Source organism: Phasianus colchicus, chromosome 11 (genome assembly GCF_987193195.1).
Source record: "Phasianus colchicus chromosome 11, bPhaCol1.hap1.1, whole genome shotgun sequence".
Classification (NCBI taxonomy): Eukaryota; Metazoa; Chordata; class Aves; order Galliformes; family Phasianidae; genus Phasianus; species Phasianus colchicus.
The window spans coordinates 17,810,368-17,829,029 of NC_143446.1; the positions used below are offsets into that span (position 1 = coordinate 17,810,368).

Here is an 18,662-nt window from a genome sequence, read left to right on the forward strand (position 1 = left end):
CCACATCGTCCCCCTAACAGCATCCAACTGAGACTTTCCAGGGAACTGCTTGAAAGCCTCAAGTGAGTCTCGATGTTGCACTTAGGACTGTTAGTAAGCTTGGTGCAAGGTCCCAACACTGCAAACCTCACCTCATACAAGTGATGTTATTCATGTTTTTTCATTATTGCTTAATCTGATTTTTTTTTTTTTTCCCAAGGACTGAATTCCTGAACTCGATGAATGACAGAAACTGCTCTGGAGAAGTCAACAAGAGGTAGGCTGGCTTTGGGAACTCATGTTATCTCTTAATGACTCTTTATGTTTTCCTTCAATATTTTCCCAGTAATTACTTTTCTTTTTTTTTCCTGACTCTCCCTGGAGTATTAATTCAGTCTTATTATCACAATTAAATATTAACTGAACTGAAATGAGATTAGGAACAGAGGTCATCTTAAAGGAAGGCTAATGTGAATACAGAATGAAATACAAAGCAAGGCCATGTGTCTAGTTACAGTAATCTGGAAAAGAAACCATGCTTTACTCAAGCAAAATGGTTTTGGTCTTGTTTACAAGTGTATATGCAATAGCAATGTTGGGATTATTATTAGCCCTTACTGCAGCATCTGGATCAGCTCCTTTCATGTAGGTTAGGTAATAGCCAGGTATTCCATGCTTTGAAAGCTTAAAATATGGTTTCTGTTCTGCTCATGTTCCCACTGAGCGGGTTTTAGTGCTAGAAAGTCACCAGCTTTATGGGAAACTGCAGTATGTGAGGAATAGGCAATCTGCAGGGGAAAACGCACCATGCAATTTAATGATAAATAGTGATATACTAAATAAATTATTTAAAAGAACCAACTCTTCTTTAATATAATTACATTCTATTTCATCTCTGAGGAGAGGAAGCAGCCTAATTGGGTAGACAGGAAACCAAGCCAAGGAAAGTGAGGTGGGTTTTCATCTGCCAGGCTGCAGAACTATGGGCAGAGGCAGAGCTCAGCAGCTGTAGCCCTTTCTCCTCCTCTCCCTCCTGCCTTCCTTTCTGTAGAAGCAGGCCTGGCTATGCAGGTGAGGATTTTAATGGCAGAAGAACTGCTGAGAAGGAAACCACTCCTGTCCTGCCATGAAGCGTCAGGTAGCAGAAATGAGGAACACAGACAAGGATTTTAGTTGCAGTGAATCGCCATGTGCAAGTATATAATATGGACATGCAATAATATCTGAAACAGTCTTGTATCCCTCTATGTAATAAATATTTTATTAGAATAGAAAAATGCATACAGATAACCATAGGATACACACACAACTGGAAGTTTAAGGAGAAATTTTAAACTTTTCAATATGAAACAAGGTACTCGGTACATATCTCATGGAGATATATAACTAGAAATTAAGTAATACACTGTAATAGCATGAAAATGGCAATACAGGAATGTGAACTGGAATTCTGTGAAACAAGAATAGAAAGATTCACCCTTTGTTGCAGGAAACAGAACTATATACTTACTGGTAACCCCTGTTTTCCATCTCCCACCCTCCCCCCTATTTGCAAGTGTCTGAAAACATCACTGGTTAGCCACATTGAAAAGCAACTAGCCATTTATAACTATATATTTACAGTATATACAGATCTTGCTTACTTCAACAGCTAGCACTATTTTCATCTGGATGTGATGCTGATCTATTTGAATGCATATCAGGGTATTCCTATAGTGTTATCGTGATACCTTTAATCCTGGCTCTTCATATTTGTGTGCTGTAATAATCTTGTGAGATAAAAATGAAGGTCTTTAAGATATGCTTTATGTCACCTCTACCATGGATGTGTCTAAAAGGCTGACTGGTCTAAATTCACAATGGTGAAAGTTGGGTATACCAGGTTTAAGGTACTGCTATGAAAGAAAGCACAGATTTCACTGTAGCGAGCTTGAGAATCTTGATGTGTTTTTAAAATTATAAACTGTAGTATTGCCATAAACTTACTAGAATTAGATGATAGCAATGGGGTGTATTAGAGTGCCGGACCAGGTGAAATAGTCTGAACTGATTAAAGGGCAGCTGGAAGGAGAATTATGAATGTATTATTGAAGTTACAGCGCGTGCGGTGCGGCAGACAAGATAATTTTGGGCTGCATATTTGGAAGCACCACATCACAAGGTAGGAAGGTGGTAACAGTTCCTTTTCATAAGGCCGTGGTGCAACTGCATTTCAGCAGTGCTTACAAATGGGCACTTGTGTTAGTGAAACACACTGACAGGAGTTCAGAGAAGGGCAGTAAGAATGATCCCGAAGGTGGGAGAACTCGGTTATGAATAAAGGATCTGGTTACTGAATATAAGGTAAGGATGGGAGGAGATTACCTTAGAAGTGATTAGGAGGAAGGTCAAGTGCTGGAAAGAGTACACAGATGTACGCTGGGATAGAAGAGAGCTTTCTTTGAAACGTGGCTGTGAGATCATTTCTTAGAAGTAGTGGAAGCCCTGCCTCTCAGACACCCCAATGTGGACTGTGCAAAACTAACATTAATACTGTGACTTCTCTAACTTTTAGCTTTGATTTCTTGCTAGATTTAGAATAACTTATGTGAAGGGCAGCAAGCCACTGACACTGTCTTAAAGAACTGCCAAGTAGTTCATGTTTTCCATTGCTTGAAACTGCATGCTCTGATCTCAGCTTTCATATGTAGAATGATGTTATCATAATACTGTAAAATATACTCAAAACAATTCATTGTCACTGTAAAAACTGAGTTTTTCACAGAGCCAAGCTCTTCCTTGTAATTGATCACAGTGCCATTTTAACTCACTCTTCTTATATTGTAGCTGAAGTACGTAATATGTAAACTCCTTTGGTTCAAGTATTAAGGCATTTCAGACTCCTTTTTAAAGGATTTGCTAAACTTTACATGGTATTTTTAATTCATCCTACAGTGAAATATAAAGAATTTAAAAACATGTCAGAAGAAAAACATGCATTAACCACTGCAGCTTGTTTGTTTTTTTTTTTAAAAAAGCACTTTTCTGTAATAACTGATTGATAATTTGTTTCTTCTAGCAAATGAAAATGCATCATCACAACACTGAATTAAGAGTGAAGGAAAACACTGTCGGTAAAATGCTGGATAGACTGAAGATATTCAAGGTTGATGGACCAGAGCCTCTTGCATCCATACCTGTGACAAATGAAAAAGGTCAGGATTAAATGAAAGCATGACTATCTGTTGTGTCAAATCATTACTCTTACTGGATACTAAGCAAAAAAACCTACTGTCATTTTTTATTTTTGATAAACAACGAAAATTTATAAATAGAAACGCTGCATATTTTTAAGCTACAGAAATGCACTGCAAAATATTTAAGCTATATTAATGGTCTTCATTGTCAAGACACCTATAACAAAAAAAAGAGAAAGTAAAAAATGTTTTTTAATACCAATTTACATGGTAATTTACCAGTTCAGAAGAATGAAGTTTGTCATGTGTAAGGGCAGGAAGACTCTTAATTGCTTTTCTTTTTAATACCTTATTACCATACTACATACACGCTTTCAATTTTTGTTCTCCTATCAGTAAGGACTCAATTCCTGTAAAGATAACCTGTGACAACTGCCTGGTGTCAACTGCACGTTTAATAATGCATCACTATGCAAAGGCAGAGACGTGTCTCTGTATTGTGGGTGGTACAATGGAGGTTCTGATAGTGGTTGAGGACTGAACATAAAACACACGATAACACAACAGCAGTTCAGCTTCAACGTACTAGCTAGTCTGGGAATCAGGATCTGATCACTGCTGGTGCCATCTCCACCTTCAGTTGTTGCTTTTACTTCTATAATGTAATCTTCATTAAACTGGAGCAGAAGTTCAGCTGTTGTTTTGTCTGTGTTCAGCACATTCATATTGTTCTGACTGCTTGTCCTGTACAGAACCTGCAACAAAAGCAAACAGCATCTTTAGAAAATCCAGAGTGCAATATTGCTTCCAGTAGGAGCTGGCATGTAATTTTTATTCATGTTTCTTGGATAAAAGATTTTGGTCTTTAAAAAGGCACAAAAAGGTCTAATTTTTGGTTAATATTACAGGGCACAATTGCATTCAGTACCTAGAGGAGTAGTAAAAGAAGTGAACATGGATATAAGTGTTTTACCTAACTTTAATCTGAAGTGGCAGAATCTGTGATAGTATATTCTGCTGACTGTTGAGTATTGTCATCATTTACTGTTTTTAACATTACCCCTCAATTTGGAGTCTGTCATTATCTAGGTCAACGGATTATGCCAATACATAGTATGGGAAAGGGGAGAACTAGTCAGAATGAGAAAATTATGGAGCTGTGTTGGAAGATGTTCCACAAGTGCTAATTGAACAAGTCTGTCATTACTGTTAATTACAGAAAGTGTCCTATTTTAAACACCAGGAGCTGCATTCCGTCAAAAGCCTGAAGCAAGAGCAATATCAGCTTCTCTTCTGGTCTTAGATCCAGAGCACACACCTGGCAGAGATGTACAAACTTGACAAGCAGGTAAGTCGGGGGTTTCCCAATGCAATCTGAAACTATAATGGCAATAGTAAATGGATGGCAAAAAATACAAGGCCACTGGAATGACATATGTGATGATCCATCACCAATCCAGGATCCTCACCCTGAATCCATCTAAATGACAGTGGCCTCTCAGTACCTTCCAGCTCCGTGCTACACGCTGCCACCCTCGGGCCATGCTCCCTAATGCCATGCTGTGCTGAAAAAAGCTCTGAGGGACACAACCATCTGGCTGCCTTCCACAATGCCTGCTGCTCTGCTGCTTTCAATGTCATTTGTTGGATATTCTGCTTGACAACCCAGCTTTCTGTTAACCGCAGTGCCCTTGCTTCTAGGGATAAAAAATGACACCCCTAAATGCTTTACTTGGGTAAAATTAACCAGCATTATCAAAATTGAGCTTATTGGTAGGTTTTTAGTAGAGGAAACCTGAGAATGCTGTGGGAGACAAAGTATGCAATTTGGAACTGTACACTGGATTCCTTTTGTTTGGCTACCTACTGTAAAACCAGGTATGCTTTCAGCATTTATTTCTTGACAGCACACCCAGAACAATGCATAGTCATATCTTCATATAAACTTTTATACAGGTGTCACATGAGCTCCAGCTGTACACTGATGAAGAACATTCTCAGTAATTCTCAGTAATTCTCATAAGCATAAACGATGTATTTAAATACTTGTATGTTTGTGCACTGATCAGCTCTGGCATAGATGTAGCAATATAACTTCTAAGAGAGGGAGCAAGTTCCACAGAATTAAGAAGAAAAAGGTTTGAGAATATCGATTTCTAGCCTGCTACTAAAAAAATATACTTACCCAGCAATAGGAAGCATCAGTGTATCATTAATGGCAAAAGGACTATGGTTTGTGAGATACACTTGGAATATGATTTTAAAGTACAGAAATGAGACAGTTATGAAATGTGCAAGGCAGGAAGTTTAGAGGATGCAAACAGATGAGGTAAGGAATGGAGAATTGCTTCCAGGTTCTCCTACAGTTGTTTTTTGGGTTGGTTTTTTTTTGCTTACCTTATACCCAGTCACCTCAGACTCATTCTCCATGGCTCTTACTTCTTCCCAGTTGAGGATGACTCTGGAGTCAGTAACGTTCCACACAACGTTTCCTGGTGGCTGACTGGGTGCTTTGAATACATAATAAAAGCATGACTAATTTAATTGGCATTAGTGATTTATCCTACAGTAGGAAATAACAGTTCAGGTAATTGATTGTCATTACACGTCGGATGTAAAAGCAAGTCAAATACAGCCTCATCATTTGTACACTTTATGGTTCAGAGAATAAATTGGAAAAACAGAAGGAAAAGAAAATAGTAGCAAATAAATGTTATTTCTGAAGTTGCATTATCTGTTGATGGTGTTTCATTAAGTGCAGTCACAAAAATGCATACTTCTTAGGACACGGGTGATCAATTAGAACATGCTCTAATGAAACCCATGATGACAACAGCCATTTCCTATTTGTAGTATGTTTTCAAGAATAAGTAAATACTCCACAATAAATTTAGTCTTAGTGAATATTCAAACCAATGTGCTATGCAGATTTACTGTAACATGGCTGAAATATAAAAATATTGAGGCATGATTTTGAAACGCAGTCTGTATGGTTTCAGTAGTTGCAGTTGGAACAATTAAAATAGGCTTTAGCAAAGCAAATCTATTGTTTTTTGGGGGTGTCTTTGTGGTAGTGTTCATTAACAACCTGAGACTTGTTTTCAAAGGGAGTGGTATGCTTCTGGCTGTATGCTTCAGTGGAAAGGCAAAGTACAAACCTGTTCGAGATGCTTCAATTTGACTTCCCAGAAAGTGGATCATGCTGCAAACTGCTCAGCCATTAAAATATTTCTAAATATGTTAAGGAAAACAATTTACTGTTGCTGTCACCTAGTGGAGGCTACTGCTGCTGAGGTGGACTGCTCCAAAGCTTTGATGCTTGAAGGTACCCACTATTAACAACTAACAATGCCTTAACGCTTTGTGCTGGCTCTCATGCTTGTGGCTTTTTTTTTCCCTTTCTTTTATTTTTAAGCTCGTTTGCATAGGTAGTTCCATCAGCAGTCAGATCATAAAGCACCTGATTATAGAGCATAGCACTGTGTGGACAAAATGTGAGGCTAAGATACAAAATAACTGAAGTCTAACAACTATTCAAAGATCTATTCTTTTACAGTATTTGCCTTGTTCTATATACTAAATAGGATTCAACCTGATGCGCTAATAGCTAATTTCTGTAAATGTAAGAGAAGATTGTTTTTCTCCTGAGATTTGAGTATTATAGCAGATACAAATAGTTTACACACTCAGATATTAAAGCTGAATTGGAGAGAAATGAGTCACTCTCTTAAACCCAAAACAAAATATTAATGTCATGTAAAAAAATGAAGAATAATAACATAGAAACTGAAAGCCTCTATCTACCACCTGACTTACAGAACTGATTCAAAAGGCTCTACTTTGCTTCAGCTACCCAAATCTCCAATAATCTTCAAATTTGCAATAGATAATACCAAACTATCATGTCCAATATGAAGTGTGCAAATATCTACACAGATTTCTCTAGGACTCATTAGATGCTTAAAGTTAGTCACACACACTAATATTTCTCTTAATTACAGCTGAAAGAACAGTTTGTTGTAAGACCTCCTGAATATTAATTAATAACAACATCTCACCTTGTAAACTCAGGTGAAACCTCCATAATTAACTGCAGTTTTATACAACAAAGTATTTAAGACTAATTTAGGAAAACAACTCGTGTCAGATACAAGTTGCAGACTATGAGGTCTTCACAGTAATTGTAAGTTGCTGTGTAATGTAATTAATGTATTTAAACCCCAGTAAACAGAAATTAATTTGAGTTAGTTCAGTCCTCTGTGCTAGTGAGTGATCCTTGTTTCTACATATGAAGTTACTGTGAAATTACAGTTTCATAATATTGATGATACAACTCCTTTCAGCAGAAGGACATTAATGACTGTTCCAGGGAGGATGACCTTTTATACAGATATAATTGTGCATTCTTGTGAATCTGGAAGAAATACTTCAAAACTGATTACCCTGATTTTGAGTTGTATTACAAAGCAAGAGCACATTAAATATATTTTTCATTTGTAGAAAAATTAATGCAGTCTTTGACAATCTGTTTTCCAGCTTAATTTCTCCTTTTTATAATAGGAAAGGGGCCTCTTGTGTAACTTGATTAGGGGAGAACAATGGATGTGAATGATTATTTTGCATGAATTGTGTGAGATCATTCAAATGCCATGCCCTGGAGAACTTAAAGATGTTCTAAAACCCTGAGAAATTCACTAAGTCACTATTTTTCTTTCCAAGTAACAGAATTTTTTCTTTTTACATTCCTTAAGTCACTAAAAGAATAATAAAGTTTTTATGCAGAAATGATCTTGCCTCAGCTCCCTTGGTATGAGGGAGTTCTAAGTACTCACTGTGCTAAAGTAGCAGAGGGTAAGAACTTGAGGGTCTATGCTTGATCTAATTGCCCAGCTCTTCTATTCTGTATGAAGATTTAGGATTCCCACTAATGCGTCTATTCTTCACTTGCCTGCAAATGCTCACACACCATTTTGTCCCTCCCCACTTTATACGTGCGATACTTACGTGTCTTTTTTGTGGTAGCATTCACTGTGGCACTGAAGGGACCTGCTCCAGCACTGTTGTAGGCACGGACAGCTGTGTAGTATGCTAAGTTGCTCTTCAAACCTGTTATTCTTATTGAAGTTTCATTCCCTGCAGCTTTAACTCTGTTTGAAGATTCTTCTTTTCCTCCATTGTTCCAGTACCTCACCTAGTAGATATAAAACAAAACTACTTAAAATGTTGGATAAACATTCAATTCCCTGCAACAGCATTGCATTTGACTCCTTCAGGTGTGTATCTCTCAGCTGAAAAAGGTAGAAATATATTAAAGTTTCCAAAGTGTGTGCACTATTTCAACAAAATTTGCTCATCCATCTGCCTTTCGTGCTTGCTGCCCTTTTGACTGCAGAAAAAGCAAAAGTGAAACATTAGATTTTGCTCAAATTAAAAAACGACAACCAGAAGAAAATCACTGCTTCATCTACTAAGTAAACAAGTTAGACTTGTCTGGCATGAGCTCTGTGTTATATGGCATTCTGGATTGTGGCACTTTAGGACAAGAGGAGCGTTTTAAATGATGTTACCTCATAGCCCAGTAGTCTTCCACTACTCATCTTCCAGGGAATGGCTTTCCAGGAGACTTCGATGACAGAGGAGGACAGGCTTGTCACAGACACACCAGAGGGGGCTACAGTAGGCTCTGCAATTGGAAATCAGCACTGGAGAGATGAGCAGCATAGGTGATGGTGCAAATAAATACGTTCATGTTCAACTTGACCTCAAGTATATCAACTGTTGCTATATTCTTTGGTAAAATATCTCATTAAATATATGCAGAAAATCACATACCTTCTTCAGCTGAAAAAACAGTTGTTATTGAACTGAATGGCCCTTCTCCTTTATTGTTATAGACACCAACTTTGACTTCATATGGTGAAAATGGCAAGATGCTTTCATTCCTAAAGACATATCTGGGCGTGTCAGGAGAGGTGACTACAGTCTGTATCCATGTTGTGGTGCCAAAAGGGCGAAAAGCGACGACGTATCCAAATCCTTCTCCATTTTGCAACTCCTCAGGGATGGGCTGTGAGAAAAGCAATCAGTGACAGAAGCCCATGATATTACATACAACGCTGGAAAAGCTTTGAAGGAAGAAAGCATCACTGTGAATGTAATGCATGCAACTATAAACTGGTTCTGGTCTGCACTTGGGATCACTGCATCAACAAATGAAGTCTGGTACAGTCGAGTGAAATGCTTTCTTTTAAAACTATCTGCACATCAAGAAAAGAGCAACTCCCCAAAACATTTCTTGTTCTCCAGTAAGTACACAGCTTTAAGACGCTTCAGTAAACATAACTTTTCAATTTCTGGTCACAATTCATAGTACATAAATAATACCAAAGAATTCAGTATTATCTTTGTACAGTATCTGTACCTTCCCTGATGTGATTTGATTAAGTAACAACATAAAGTTGCTAATGTCAGTAAGAAATAGCATGGTAACATTTTTTAACTCATTAAGAATAGGATACGTTATTTAAAGTAGTATCTGATCCGTTAGCACCTACATGGAGAGTTAATGGTAGGGAAGTACAAACTGGAAAGCTGCACTGATCTGCGAAACACTTTGGCTTAACCTTTGAGCAACAACCAACCCTTCCCTTTCCCATCCCTCCCTGCCCCCTTTTGCCTTGACAACTGTTTGAGAGTGTAAGTAAGTCATCATCTTAGACAAGCTAACTGAATTTCTTACTGATTGCAGTCTAACAGTAGCAAGTTAAAGAGGGAAGGCAAACGTGCATAGCTCACATTACAGAATGTTACCGAGCACATATACATCCTAGATGAGAAGCTGCTGCAGCCAGGAAAATTCATCTTTAAAGAAGCGTTTCAATGAAAACAACCATTCTCTGAAGAAAACTGCTTGCCAGAAAACTTACATCCCATGTTATGACCAGTTCAGACCTGCTGCCGCCTCCCCCACTGACTTCAGCTGGGGGAATTTCAGGAACTGTGAAAAAGAAACGCATAGCTGTCTACGCCATGTAAACAGATGAGATGATATCACAAGTTAACCTCATTCTCTGGAGCTAACTCTCTAGTTTTCCTATTTCTTTTGCCAATTGAGACAAGTGCTTTAGAACCTGCACGGGGCAGACAGGGTTTTTTTTGAGCACTTGCAGAACCCCACAAATGAAACCCTGTATGCTCTGCTTTAAATGTTTATGAGCATCTAAAAATCAATGGCATGCTTCAAGTTTTCAAATTTTCAGGGCTAACTTATCCCAAGTAACATCTGGGATTTCAATCAAGTCTTTCCGAGTAGAAAACTGTCAAAATTCACCTCTTCCCCATTCATTAACATCTTCAGACTGCAGCACTGACTGAAAAAAGTTTGCCATGCTAAAAACATGAACACTCACAAACAAACTAGTTACAGACTTTTACATTTGATGCAAATATATTCAAGATGCTGAATTAAAGACAAATAGAAGAACCCACTAACCTGCCTCTTCAGTTCTTACTTTTTCTGAGGGTAAACTAGGTTCTCCACCTCCTATTTTGTTACTGGCAACTACACGAAATTCATATTCGACCCAAGGATTTAAATCCACCACCGTGGTTGTGAATGTATTTCCATCAATCACGTCTGGAACTATTAATAAAAAAAAAAAAGAATTAAGAACCTGGTGTATCCTGGCCAAGCGTATTTCACCAGAAGCTGTAACAAGAGATGTGTATTACCTGTGGTAACTCGCTGCCAGCCAACTGAAAAAGGTGTTCTTGCTTGTACAGTGTAAGCAGTCACTGGGCTGTGATTGTCTGTGCCTTCTCGCCAGGAGATCTGAGCTGTAGTATCAGTTATTTCATCCACTCTCACGTGTTCAGGAGGCCCAGGTGAGCCTAGGAAAAGATTGAAAAATAAGTGGTGTTTAGTAAAGCCAGTACCCTGGAAATCACTGATACTGCAGTAAAACTTTGCTTAAGTCTATTAAGCGAAGAAGAAAACGTTTAGATTAGGATAAATATTTATTAACATTAATGATACTTGTATCTGATAAGGTAATTCTGAAATAGGCACCCTGAACCATTACAGATGGTAATGGTTCAGGGTTTAGTTCAATGGTTACGGGTTTAGTTCACCAACCTTTGTTCAGCACGATTCCTTTTTCCATTCCACATTATCTTTTACTTGTTGGTCACTGATGTCCTCTTTTTAATCTACTAATGTATCTCTGTAGTCTGCCTATTTGTTATCTACAGCTGTTTTAGTGTATGAAGCACTGTAGCAATTCTTCATCAGAACATCTGATCAGCACCACGAGCAACTATTCCATCAGGCAAATGTTCTGCTGCATTCTGGAAAAATTCTCATTCTGGGCAGCCTAGCAAAAATGCTGTTTCTGTCTTATCTGCACCAGCAAACAGGTGATATAACTAACAGTACAAAGGCAATTATAAAATACCTGGTATATTTTGAAATACATTGAATAAATCTTGATTGCATCATGTTGATTTCTGGATTACTGCTTTTCTTTTGCTATAAATGTAATCATCAACAATGAAAGCTATAGTTCATGCTTAGCTCTGCAAGCAATCCTGCTCAGGAAAAAAAAAGGAAATAAAGAAATAACCCCGCATTATATAATTTGAATTTCTGTGTGTCTCCAGGACAAAGCCCTTCAAACACTTCGGCAGCAGACGCCCATTTCCCAGGAAGGATGCTGGACCATGGAGTCACCATTTAACAGACACAGCAACAACATCACAGCTGTCAGTACTGAACTCCACTCATCAGTGGCTTGAAGGACTGTCATAAGAAAAAATATTATGTCATCATAATTCTTCAATTTTTATTTTTTTTTTCTGGGAAGAAGCAAGTTTCATCCAAAACTGAGCCTAACTTCAATGCAGAATCACATAATTCAAGTCATAGATGAACAGGTTTTGTAATCTACACCATAAACTGTTTCTGCAATCTACAGCACAATACGGTAAGAAAACACAATTCATGGTAACTGAAACTGAAATTTACCTCGTACTATAAGGTCAGCTGCAGATGCCACACTGTCTACTTCTGTCTTCACCATACAAACGTATTTTCCACTGTGTTTCAGCTGGATGTTTCTAATCATCAAGTCTCCTGATGCGCTCTGTCAAATACAAAGTTGTCAAATGAATTAGCATATTATTTAATATTCAGATCACTTTTTGGAAGTGGAGAAATTATCACCATGAATAGATAAAGTTTAAGATAAACTAGATAAATAAACTTTATAAAATTACAGGGGCAGAACAGCAGGTTATTACCCAGCAGCTCCATGCTACACAGCTGTAAGCACTCTCCTAGCAGACAGGAGTTAGTGCCTCTACCTGCATGAGAAGCAAGCTGCAGCACAGGTGCCCAGCACTGGGAACACACCTGCCTATAGCTGTTAAGAACCACAAAGCAAGTCAGCATCCTGTGACCAACTGCTTGCCTTCAAGCCACAAGAAAAATGTGATTTCTACAGCCGTCACCCAATCTGACTTCTAGACAGAATTCATAAGTCTAGTTAGCAAAGACATTCAAAGAGTTAAAACAGGTAAGCAACAAAGCTGAACCTGGCCCGTTCTGAAGGGTTAAGGATAAAATTCAGAAAGGTACAATATGAGTCCTGGGTCAGTGTGCTGCTGAGGGCCTCTCACTGAGCACCTCGTATCCCTGGCAGTTTGTCTGGGATTTCCTTCTGCCAAGTTACTTTGCATTATGAGCACACTTGGATTTAAGCATTACGCCTCTGCAGCTCTTTGGCTGATTGCCCTGATTTTATGGTCCTACTTCTTCCTTTTTCATTGTGCATTCAAACATTGGTCATTTCTTTTCCTTTGTCCTCTCTCATGTTACACTATGTGGTTGATCAGAATCAAAAAAAGCATGCAAAAAGCTTGAGTGAGTGATAGCTGTAATTTTTGCACTGTTACAGACTCTGTATTATTTGTTTTTTACGTTACTGAAATAGAGCACTCAATCCTAAACTTCTGGTAGCCAGTTTGCTTCAAAACCTCCCTATGTGCCAGCTGGATGACTGCTTCAGCTCTGTTCACATCAAAGCTTCCAGGTGAAAAATCTGTCAGATTTCAGTTTTTTCCCCTCTTTCTAATTTTCTGGAGCAGTGGTTTTAGTTGAGGACAGAACCATAGAACCATACTTTGCAGGTATTCACAGCTCTCTGACCACAACCGATTCTTGAGAACTCAGTGATTTGGGAGAAAGGGAAGACATGATTGCTGTGGTCTCCAGAAAACAAGAGTTAACAATCTTTCCAACCCTTTGCCTTTAGCAATTAATTATTTTTTATGCTCACACTAATTGCTTCTGCTTGGATCCTTACATTTCAAGAATAATTTGTTTTCATGGAGACTGCCGTTATCTCAGATCAATCTCTAACTGTATGCAAATCAGCTGTGCCATTTTGTCACAAGTATTTCTTTCTGAGCTTGAGTTTCATTCAACACCTGCAGTTACTGTGTAGGATGAGCATTAGGATGTCTCACATAGAAGCTGAAAAAAACTTTGCCTGCTTCCTTTTCAAGTGTGGCAATATAAATACAATGCCAGGTCTTCTTTAAAAACAAAGATGTAAACATTTAGAGGACAATCCAGCACTGGTTGCCTCCAGTACCCTAAAAGTTAAGCTGAAGGCAATCTAAAATCCATCTAACTTGATTGGAAGTGGATATTCAGGAAATGACCAGCAACAACAGCGGATACGCACAAAGCAAATCATGTTCTACGTGAACTAATTGTAGCAAACTAGATTTAAACCATCTAGGCAGAGGGACCATCAAATAGAATAATTTTACTGAAACATAAAATACTGAAATATTAACACCGTATCTAAACTATTTGTGGGTGCTTTGCAGGAGCATCCTGAAGTACTGAGGGGAAGATGTGCAGCAGCAAAAAGCTCCAACACAGAAGGCACTCAGCTCCCATGGCTCTGCCAACCATTTGCAGTGCCCACATTCTTGCCTGGCCAGATTAAATCACTATCAGTGTGGACAAGTCCAGGTAACAGTAAGGCCACTTTCCTTTCTCAATGCTCCACAGAATAGCAATAAGCAGAATTGCACACACAGTACAAACATCTGCTGGAATAGCTTTTGCTTTTCCTGACTGCATTCGTGGATTTCAGCCATTGCTGGCCTGTATGAATACACAGGTGATACCAGAAGCAATTTAAGGAAATCTGTTCTGATCTCTGAAATCTGCTTGGTTTGCCTGTAAATCATTTATCTAACAAAAAAGTACAGTACAACAGTGGTATATCCTATATTTTTCTAACCATCTGGAAGACCAGGACATGGTGCCCTAACATTCCCACTAACCTCTACATGTCAGGGATCTCAGGCACGCACGGCATGGACTGCCCAAATATCATTACACAGATTTCCATCCACTAAAAAATCATTTTCCTTTTGCCATGTTTATCAACAAAGCTGAACTTCTTATGCACAGATAGCTCCATTCAACAAATATGCACTGGAAGGCTTCTTACTGGGATTAAATTATTCCATCAACCTTAGCGGGATCCAGACAAGCCCACATAATAGTTCTCTGTATCTCTTAGTTACCGATGGAGTTTTTCCACTCTGGAGGTTCAATCCCCTTTTTTAATCAAGTAAGACTTTAAAAAAAGTCACCTAAACCTCAGTATTCCATAATTAGCCCTAGTCAGAAGTCTGAGTTACTCAATACTCTGAAATTTCCTTCACAACTGGTTGAGAAGTTTTTGTGAAATCCTAGGTTTTTTTTAAGCTCTTTTGTTTTGTTTTACTTTGTTGTTTCTCTTTTTCTTTTCTTTTCATGTGGGGAAAAGTAAAGTATGGCTTCCCTCTGTCACAGAACCACGGAATGGCCAGGGTTGGAAGGGACCTCAAGGACCTCCCCTGTCACCAGGGGAGACTTAAAGAGAGAAGCGAGGGAAACAGCAGGAGTACAAGAGCAGGAAAAATAAGATAGATTTTGTTTTGTTTTGTTTGCTTTTAGGCTAGAGCTCTCAAAATATGTAACAAGTTCTTCAATCTGTCATTTCTGTGTTTCATGTAATCCAAGGAAAATCATGTAGGGCCAGATGCAGAGGTAGGCACTTATAAAACTTCAGGTCTAAAATATGAGATGCCTGGATACCAGATTATGTGCTGCAGGGTAGCTCAATGAATGACTTCTCTGCAACAAGGAACAGCACATTCCATTCACCCAAAAGAGAAGAAAAAACCTTCACAGTGTTGGAAAGAGTAAGCAAGCCCGTCTGTGCTGCATACATCTGTAAATGAACAAGTGTTCACAACTTACCCCTCCAACCTTCTCAAAATGAGAGGCATCTTTTTTGAAGTCGGTGAGTGTCCCATTGAAATACCACGTGAAGCTGATGTCCAGTATGGGATCATGCTGAACCTGGCAAGGCAAGATGACGCTTTCTCCAACAGTGACATCCATGTTTGAAGGTGCCAAAGTGATCCTTGTTGGCTCTGAGAGCAGAAAAATCAGTTATTGGATTTCTGTAGTACTAGGACTTGTCTGCCACTAATGTTCTACCATGTTCTACAAATCTGATTAATGACAGTCACTTCAAATTATACAGCTGGACTATAAATGCTACTGACTGACCTCTCTTGTTGGAGCACTGTACTGCTGCACATTTACCAGTGGGAGTTTGTTGAAACTGAAAAAGTAGCTTTTTACCTACTGTGTACAGACCAATATCCCTCACCAAGCTAAATGCACTGCAACCCGCAGCAATGAAATTGCCATTCAGAAGCACATGTGTTTCTCAGCAATAACCCATATGTTTTGGAGCAGGATGCTGTGGTAGCAGCCATGGGGAAGATTAAAAGGTGGGAGTGGAAGGAGGAGATAACAAAATCTGGAAACCAGAGGAAATCTATGTAGGGTAGGACGTGTTGGGTATCTGGGTCTGTATATCATATAAAACATAAATAGTGCCATTAAGAAAAGCAGCTTACAATTCCTGAATCACATGAACTGAACAAATATCATATACTGTAAATACTGCAAAAATTAAATTTCCTTCTATAAATCCTCTGTACATAATTCTGTTATTTGTATATAAAAGGGCATGAATCATTTAGAAACAGACTGAAAATCTGTAGCTGTTTCTTCACTGAACAGAATAATTCTGTTTGGGTCTATGAGATGTATGGGATATGCAGTGCAGTAGGATATTAGATAATTCTGCATTTGGAAAATCTTTTAGTTATTCCAATCTTTAAAAAAGAACATCATGAGAAAAGACAGTCTTCAGCTAGACTTCACAAAGCACTCCTCAGTCAGCATCTTAGACAGCAACTAGTATTGGTTGTCTCAGTGGAAGGGGCAAGAACTCTTTTAACAGCAATTATGTACACAATTAGCTTTTGAAAGACTTTATATTTTACTGCCTGTGGGGTCCCTGAGCACTCCTGCAGCTGGAGCTTCTTCCACATCTTTTTCCATGAGCAAATAAACGTATAGTTCCGTAGGGCTAAAGAGATTTTTGGACTGGAATGTATAATGCCCTCTAATATTTCTGGTTGACATCAATTTCATATTCTGTTTTTTAACAAGTTAAATAAAAAGAAGTGCAACAAACTTAGAGAGAGCATGGAGGAAAGTGTTCAGAACAGCCTCATCTGAGCTTCCAGGGCCAAGAAATCTCTGTGCCAAAAGGGAGAAAATCCCTCAGTCTCTCCTCTCAACTAACCAGAGATCAATCCTTTTATTTTTCTTAAATATGTCTTTTGTCACACTTTACTTTTCAACACATTTGGTGTTTGTTCAAAGAGCAAATTCAAAATTCCTCTAATTGCAGATGACCCTTTCTTTCCAGCCCACCTACCTGTAACTACTAAGTTTGTTGTCCCACTGGCTGTTCCAAACTGGTTTGTTGCCACACAAGTGTAGCTTCCAGCATCAACTTTAGTCACATTGATTATTCTGAGTCCTCCATCCTTTAATAATGTGATTCTAAAAAAATTACAAAGAAATTTTGAAAGTTACAGCATTGCTTTGTTGACAGAACATTTCAATACTCATTTTGTTACAGCGGTTTATCAAGCTGCATCAATATGCAAATATGCAACACGGTATTTCAAAGTCTTGATGGTATCCACTGACTGTTGGTAATGTGGAAAAAAACAGAAATACTCCTAAAAAAAAAAAACGTAAAGCGAAGGAGACTCAAAGGAGACTCACATTGCTGATAGATATGCAAGAACACCAGCAACCCAACAGTAGAGCTGAGATCCTAGACAACAGCAGTGGGGGGACCTAAAGGCAAGGATAATTTTAAATTCCCTCTTTCTGATCCTCCCATCTGTCATATCCTTACGTGCAGAACCTTCAACCAGCTCTTCCCTGAGATAACCTGGAGCTGCATAGAGACCCGTACAACTGTTCATAACTGTTCAGAATAACTGGGAAAAAAAGGTAAGCAACAGTTTCCTGATACATCAGTCTATTTCAAAGGCATCAAATGAATCACAGTGTTGCTACACTGCCAGTCTCCTAGGCAGCTTAGCTAGCAGGCAGTTTGGAAATGTCCCAGACACCTCACAACCAGCTAAAGAGAATCTACAGAACAGCAAACAACATTAACACTGGAGGCAAACCTCTAACCACGTTAGTTGGCGAGTCATGTGCAGCTGTCAAAGTACACATCATCTGAAAAGGCAGCAATGTCCTGGAACTTAATACTGCTATCTTCCCTTTTCAGAAGAGTCACGAGGGTTTTGTCTTCTTGCTTGCACGTACTCCAGCATTAACCTGCTTCTTTATTCAGTACAAAACTAAACACACATCCCTGCCGTTTCTTTTATTTTTCATATGCATGAGGGAAATTAGTATCAATAACTTGTCCCAGCTGAGATTCAGTTCTCTAGAAGCAGCAGATTAAGTCTTCAGTATTAGTGGGAACTGGGAGCACTTCCTTTTCAAAACTTGCCCCAGGCTCGGGGTAAGCAGGATGCTCAACTGAACACACAACTTCTTTGTTCTTCTGCCATTCACACACTGTACCTAACAGCCCCATGTGAGCAGTGCTGTGAAGCTGCACGTGCTGTGGAGCTGACCAAGGACAGCTTCCAGCTGCAGTGGAACACCTTGTGTGGCATCTCATGGCCGAAAGGCAAGTTGGCCCTTAAAGGACATATGCTTCAGTGAACTGCACTGTCATTAACTATTTATACTGACTTATATTATAAATAATACAACACGACGATGGCATCATTTCTTTAAGCAACGCATTTGTACCCTTTTTTCAGAGAATAATGATGTTGATGAATAAGGACAGCTTAAACCAACTCGCAGTCTGATGGGTTCAGTGATCTTATCCTCCACCTTTGGCTTCCCTGATCCTCCAAAACCATCTTCATCAACCACGGAGCACAGCAGTGGGATTCTACCGTGCCTCTGTAGTTCTGCTGCTTCCCTTAATAGCAGGTTCACCTCATCACCAGGCCACATGGAGACTGCATTTC

The 18,662-nt window shown here is 38.8% G+C and overlaps 1 protein-coding gene and 2 long non-coding RNA genes across 10 annotated transcripts in view; 2 read left to right on the plus strand and 1 right to left on the minus strand.

The window, feature by feature from the left end:
* The window catches only part of LOC116236896 (uncharacterized), a 125,486-nt gene extending 116,657 nt beyond the window's left edge, over positions 1 to 8,829 (plus strand). For both annotated transcript variants that reach the window (XR_016470148.1, XR_016470149.1), the window contains exons 8-13: positions 200 to 256; positions 3,038 to 3,173; positions 4,399 to 4,503; positions 6,263 to 6,480; positions 8,295 to 8,428; positions 8,760 to 8,829. This is a non-coding gene — a long non-coding RNA (uncharacterized LOC116236896). The remainder of the gene's footprint in view (positions 1 to 199; positions 257 to 3,037; positions 3,174 to 4,398; positions 4,504 to 6,262; positions 6,481 to 8,294; positions 8,429 to 8,759) is intronic.
* LOC116236889 (contactin-3) overlaps positions 2,064 to 18,662 on the minus strand; it is a 133,255-nt gene continuing 116,656 nt past the window's right edge. For all 7 annotated transcript variants that reach the window (XM_090148450.1, XM_090148453.1, XM_090148449.1 and 4 more), the window contains exons 10-21: positions 17,024 to 17,151; positions 15,481 to 15,656; positions 12,178 to 12,295; positions 10,887 to 11,045; positions 10,648 to 10,797; positions 10,082 to 10,152; positions 8,988 to 9,222; positions 8,723 to 8,838; positions 8,160 to 8,346; positions 5,553 to 5,665; positions 3,742 to 3,910; positions 2,064 to 3,155 (exon numbers count right to left, since the gene is read on the minus strand). In XM_090148450.1, the coding sequence (XP_090004576.1) occupies positions 3,055 to 3,155; positions 3,742 to 3,910; positions 5,553 to 5,665; positions 8,160 to 8,346; positions 8,723 to 8,838; positions 8,988 to 9,222; positions 10,082 to 10,152; positions 10,648 to 10,797; positions 10,887 to 11,045; positions 12,178 to 12,295; positions 15,481 to 15,656; positions 17,024 to 17,151 (1,723 nt within the window). In that variant the 3' untranslated portion in view covers positions 2,064 to 3,054. The remainder of the gene's footprint in view (positions 3,156 to 3,741; positions 3,911 to 5,552; positions 5,666 to 8,159; positions 8,347 to 8,722; positions 8,839 to 8,987; positions 9,223 to 10,081; positions 10,153 to 10,647; positions 10,798 to 10,886; positions 11,046 to 12,177; positions 12,296 to 15,480; positions 15,657 to 17,023; positions 17,152 to 18,662) is intronic.
* On the plus strand, positions 12,898 to 18,522 carry LOC149916465 (uncharacterized). Its single transcript, XR_016470150.1, has 3 exons — positions 12,898 to 14,196; positions 17,522 to 17,613; positions 18,447 to 18,522. It is a non-coding gene; the product is annotated as an uncharacterized LOC149916465 (long non-coding RNA).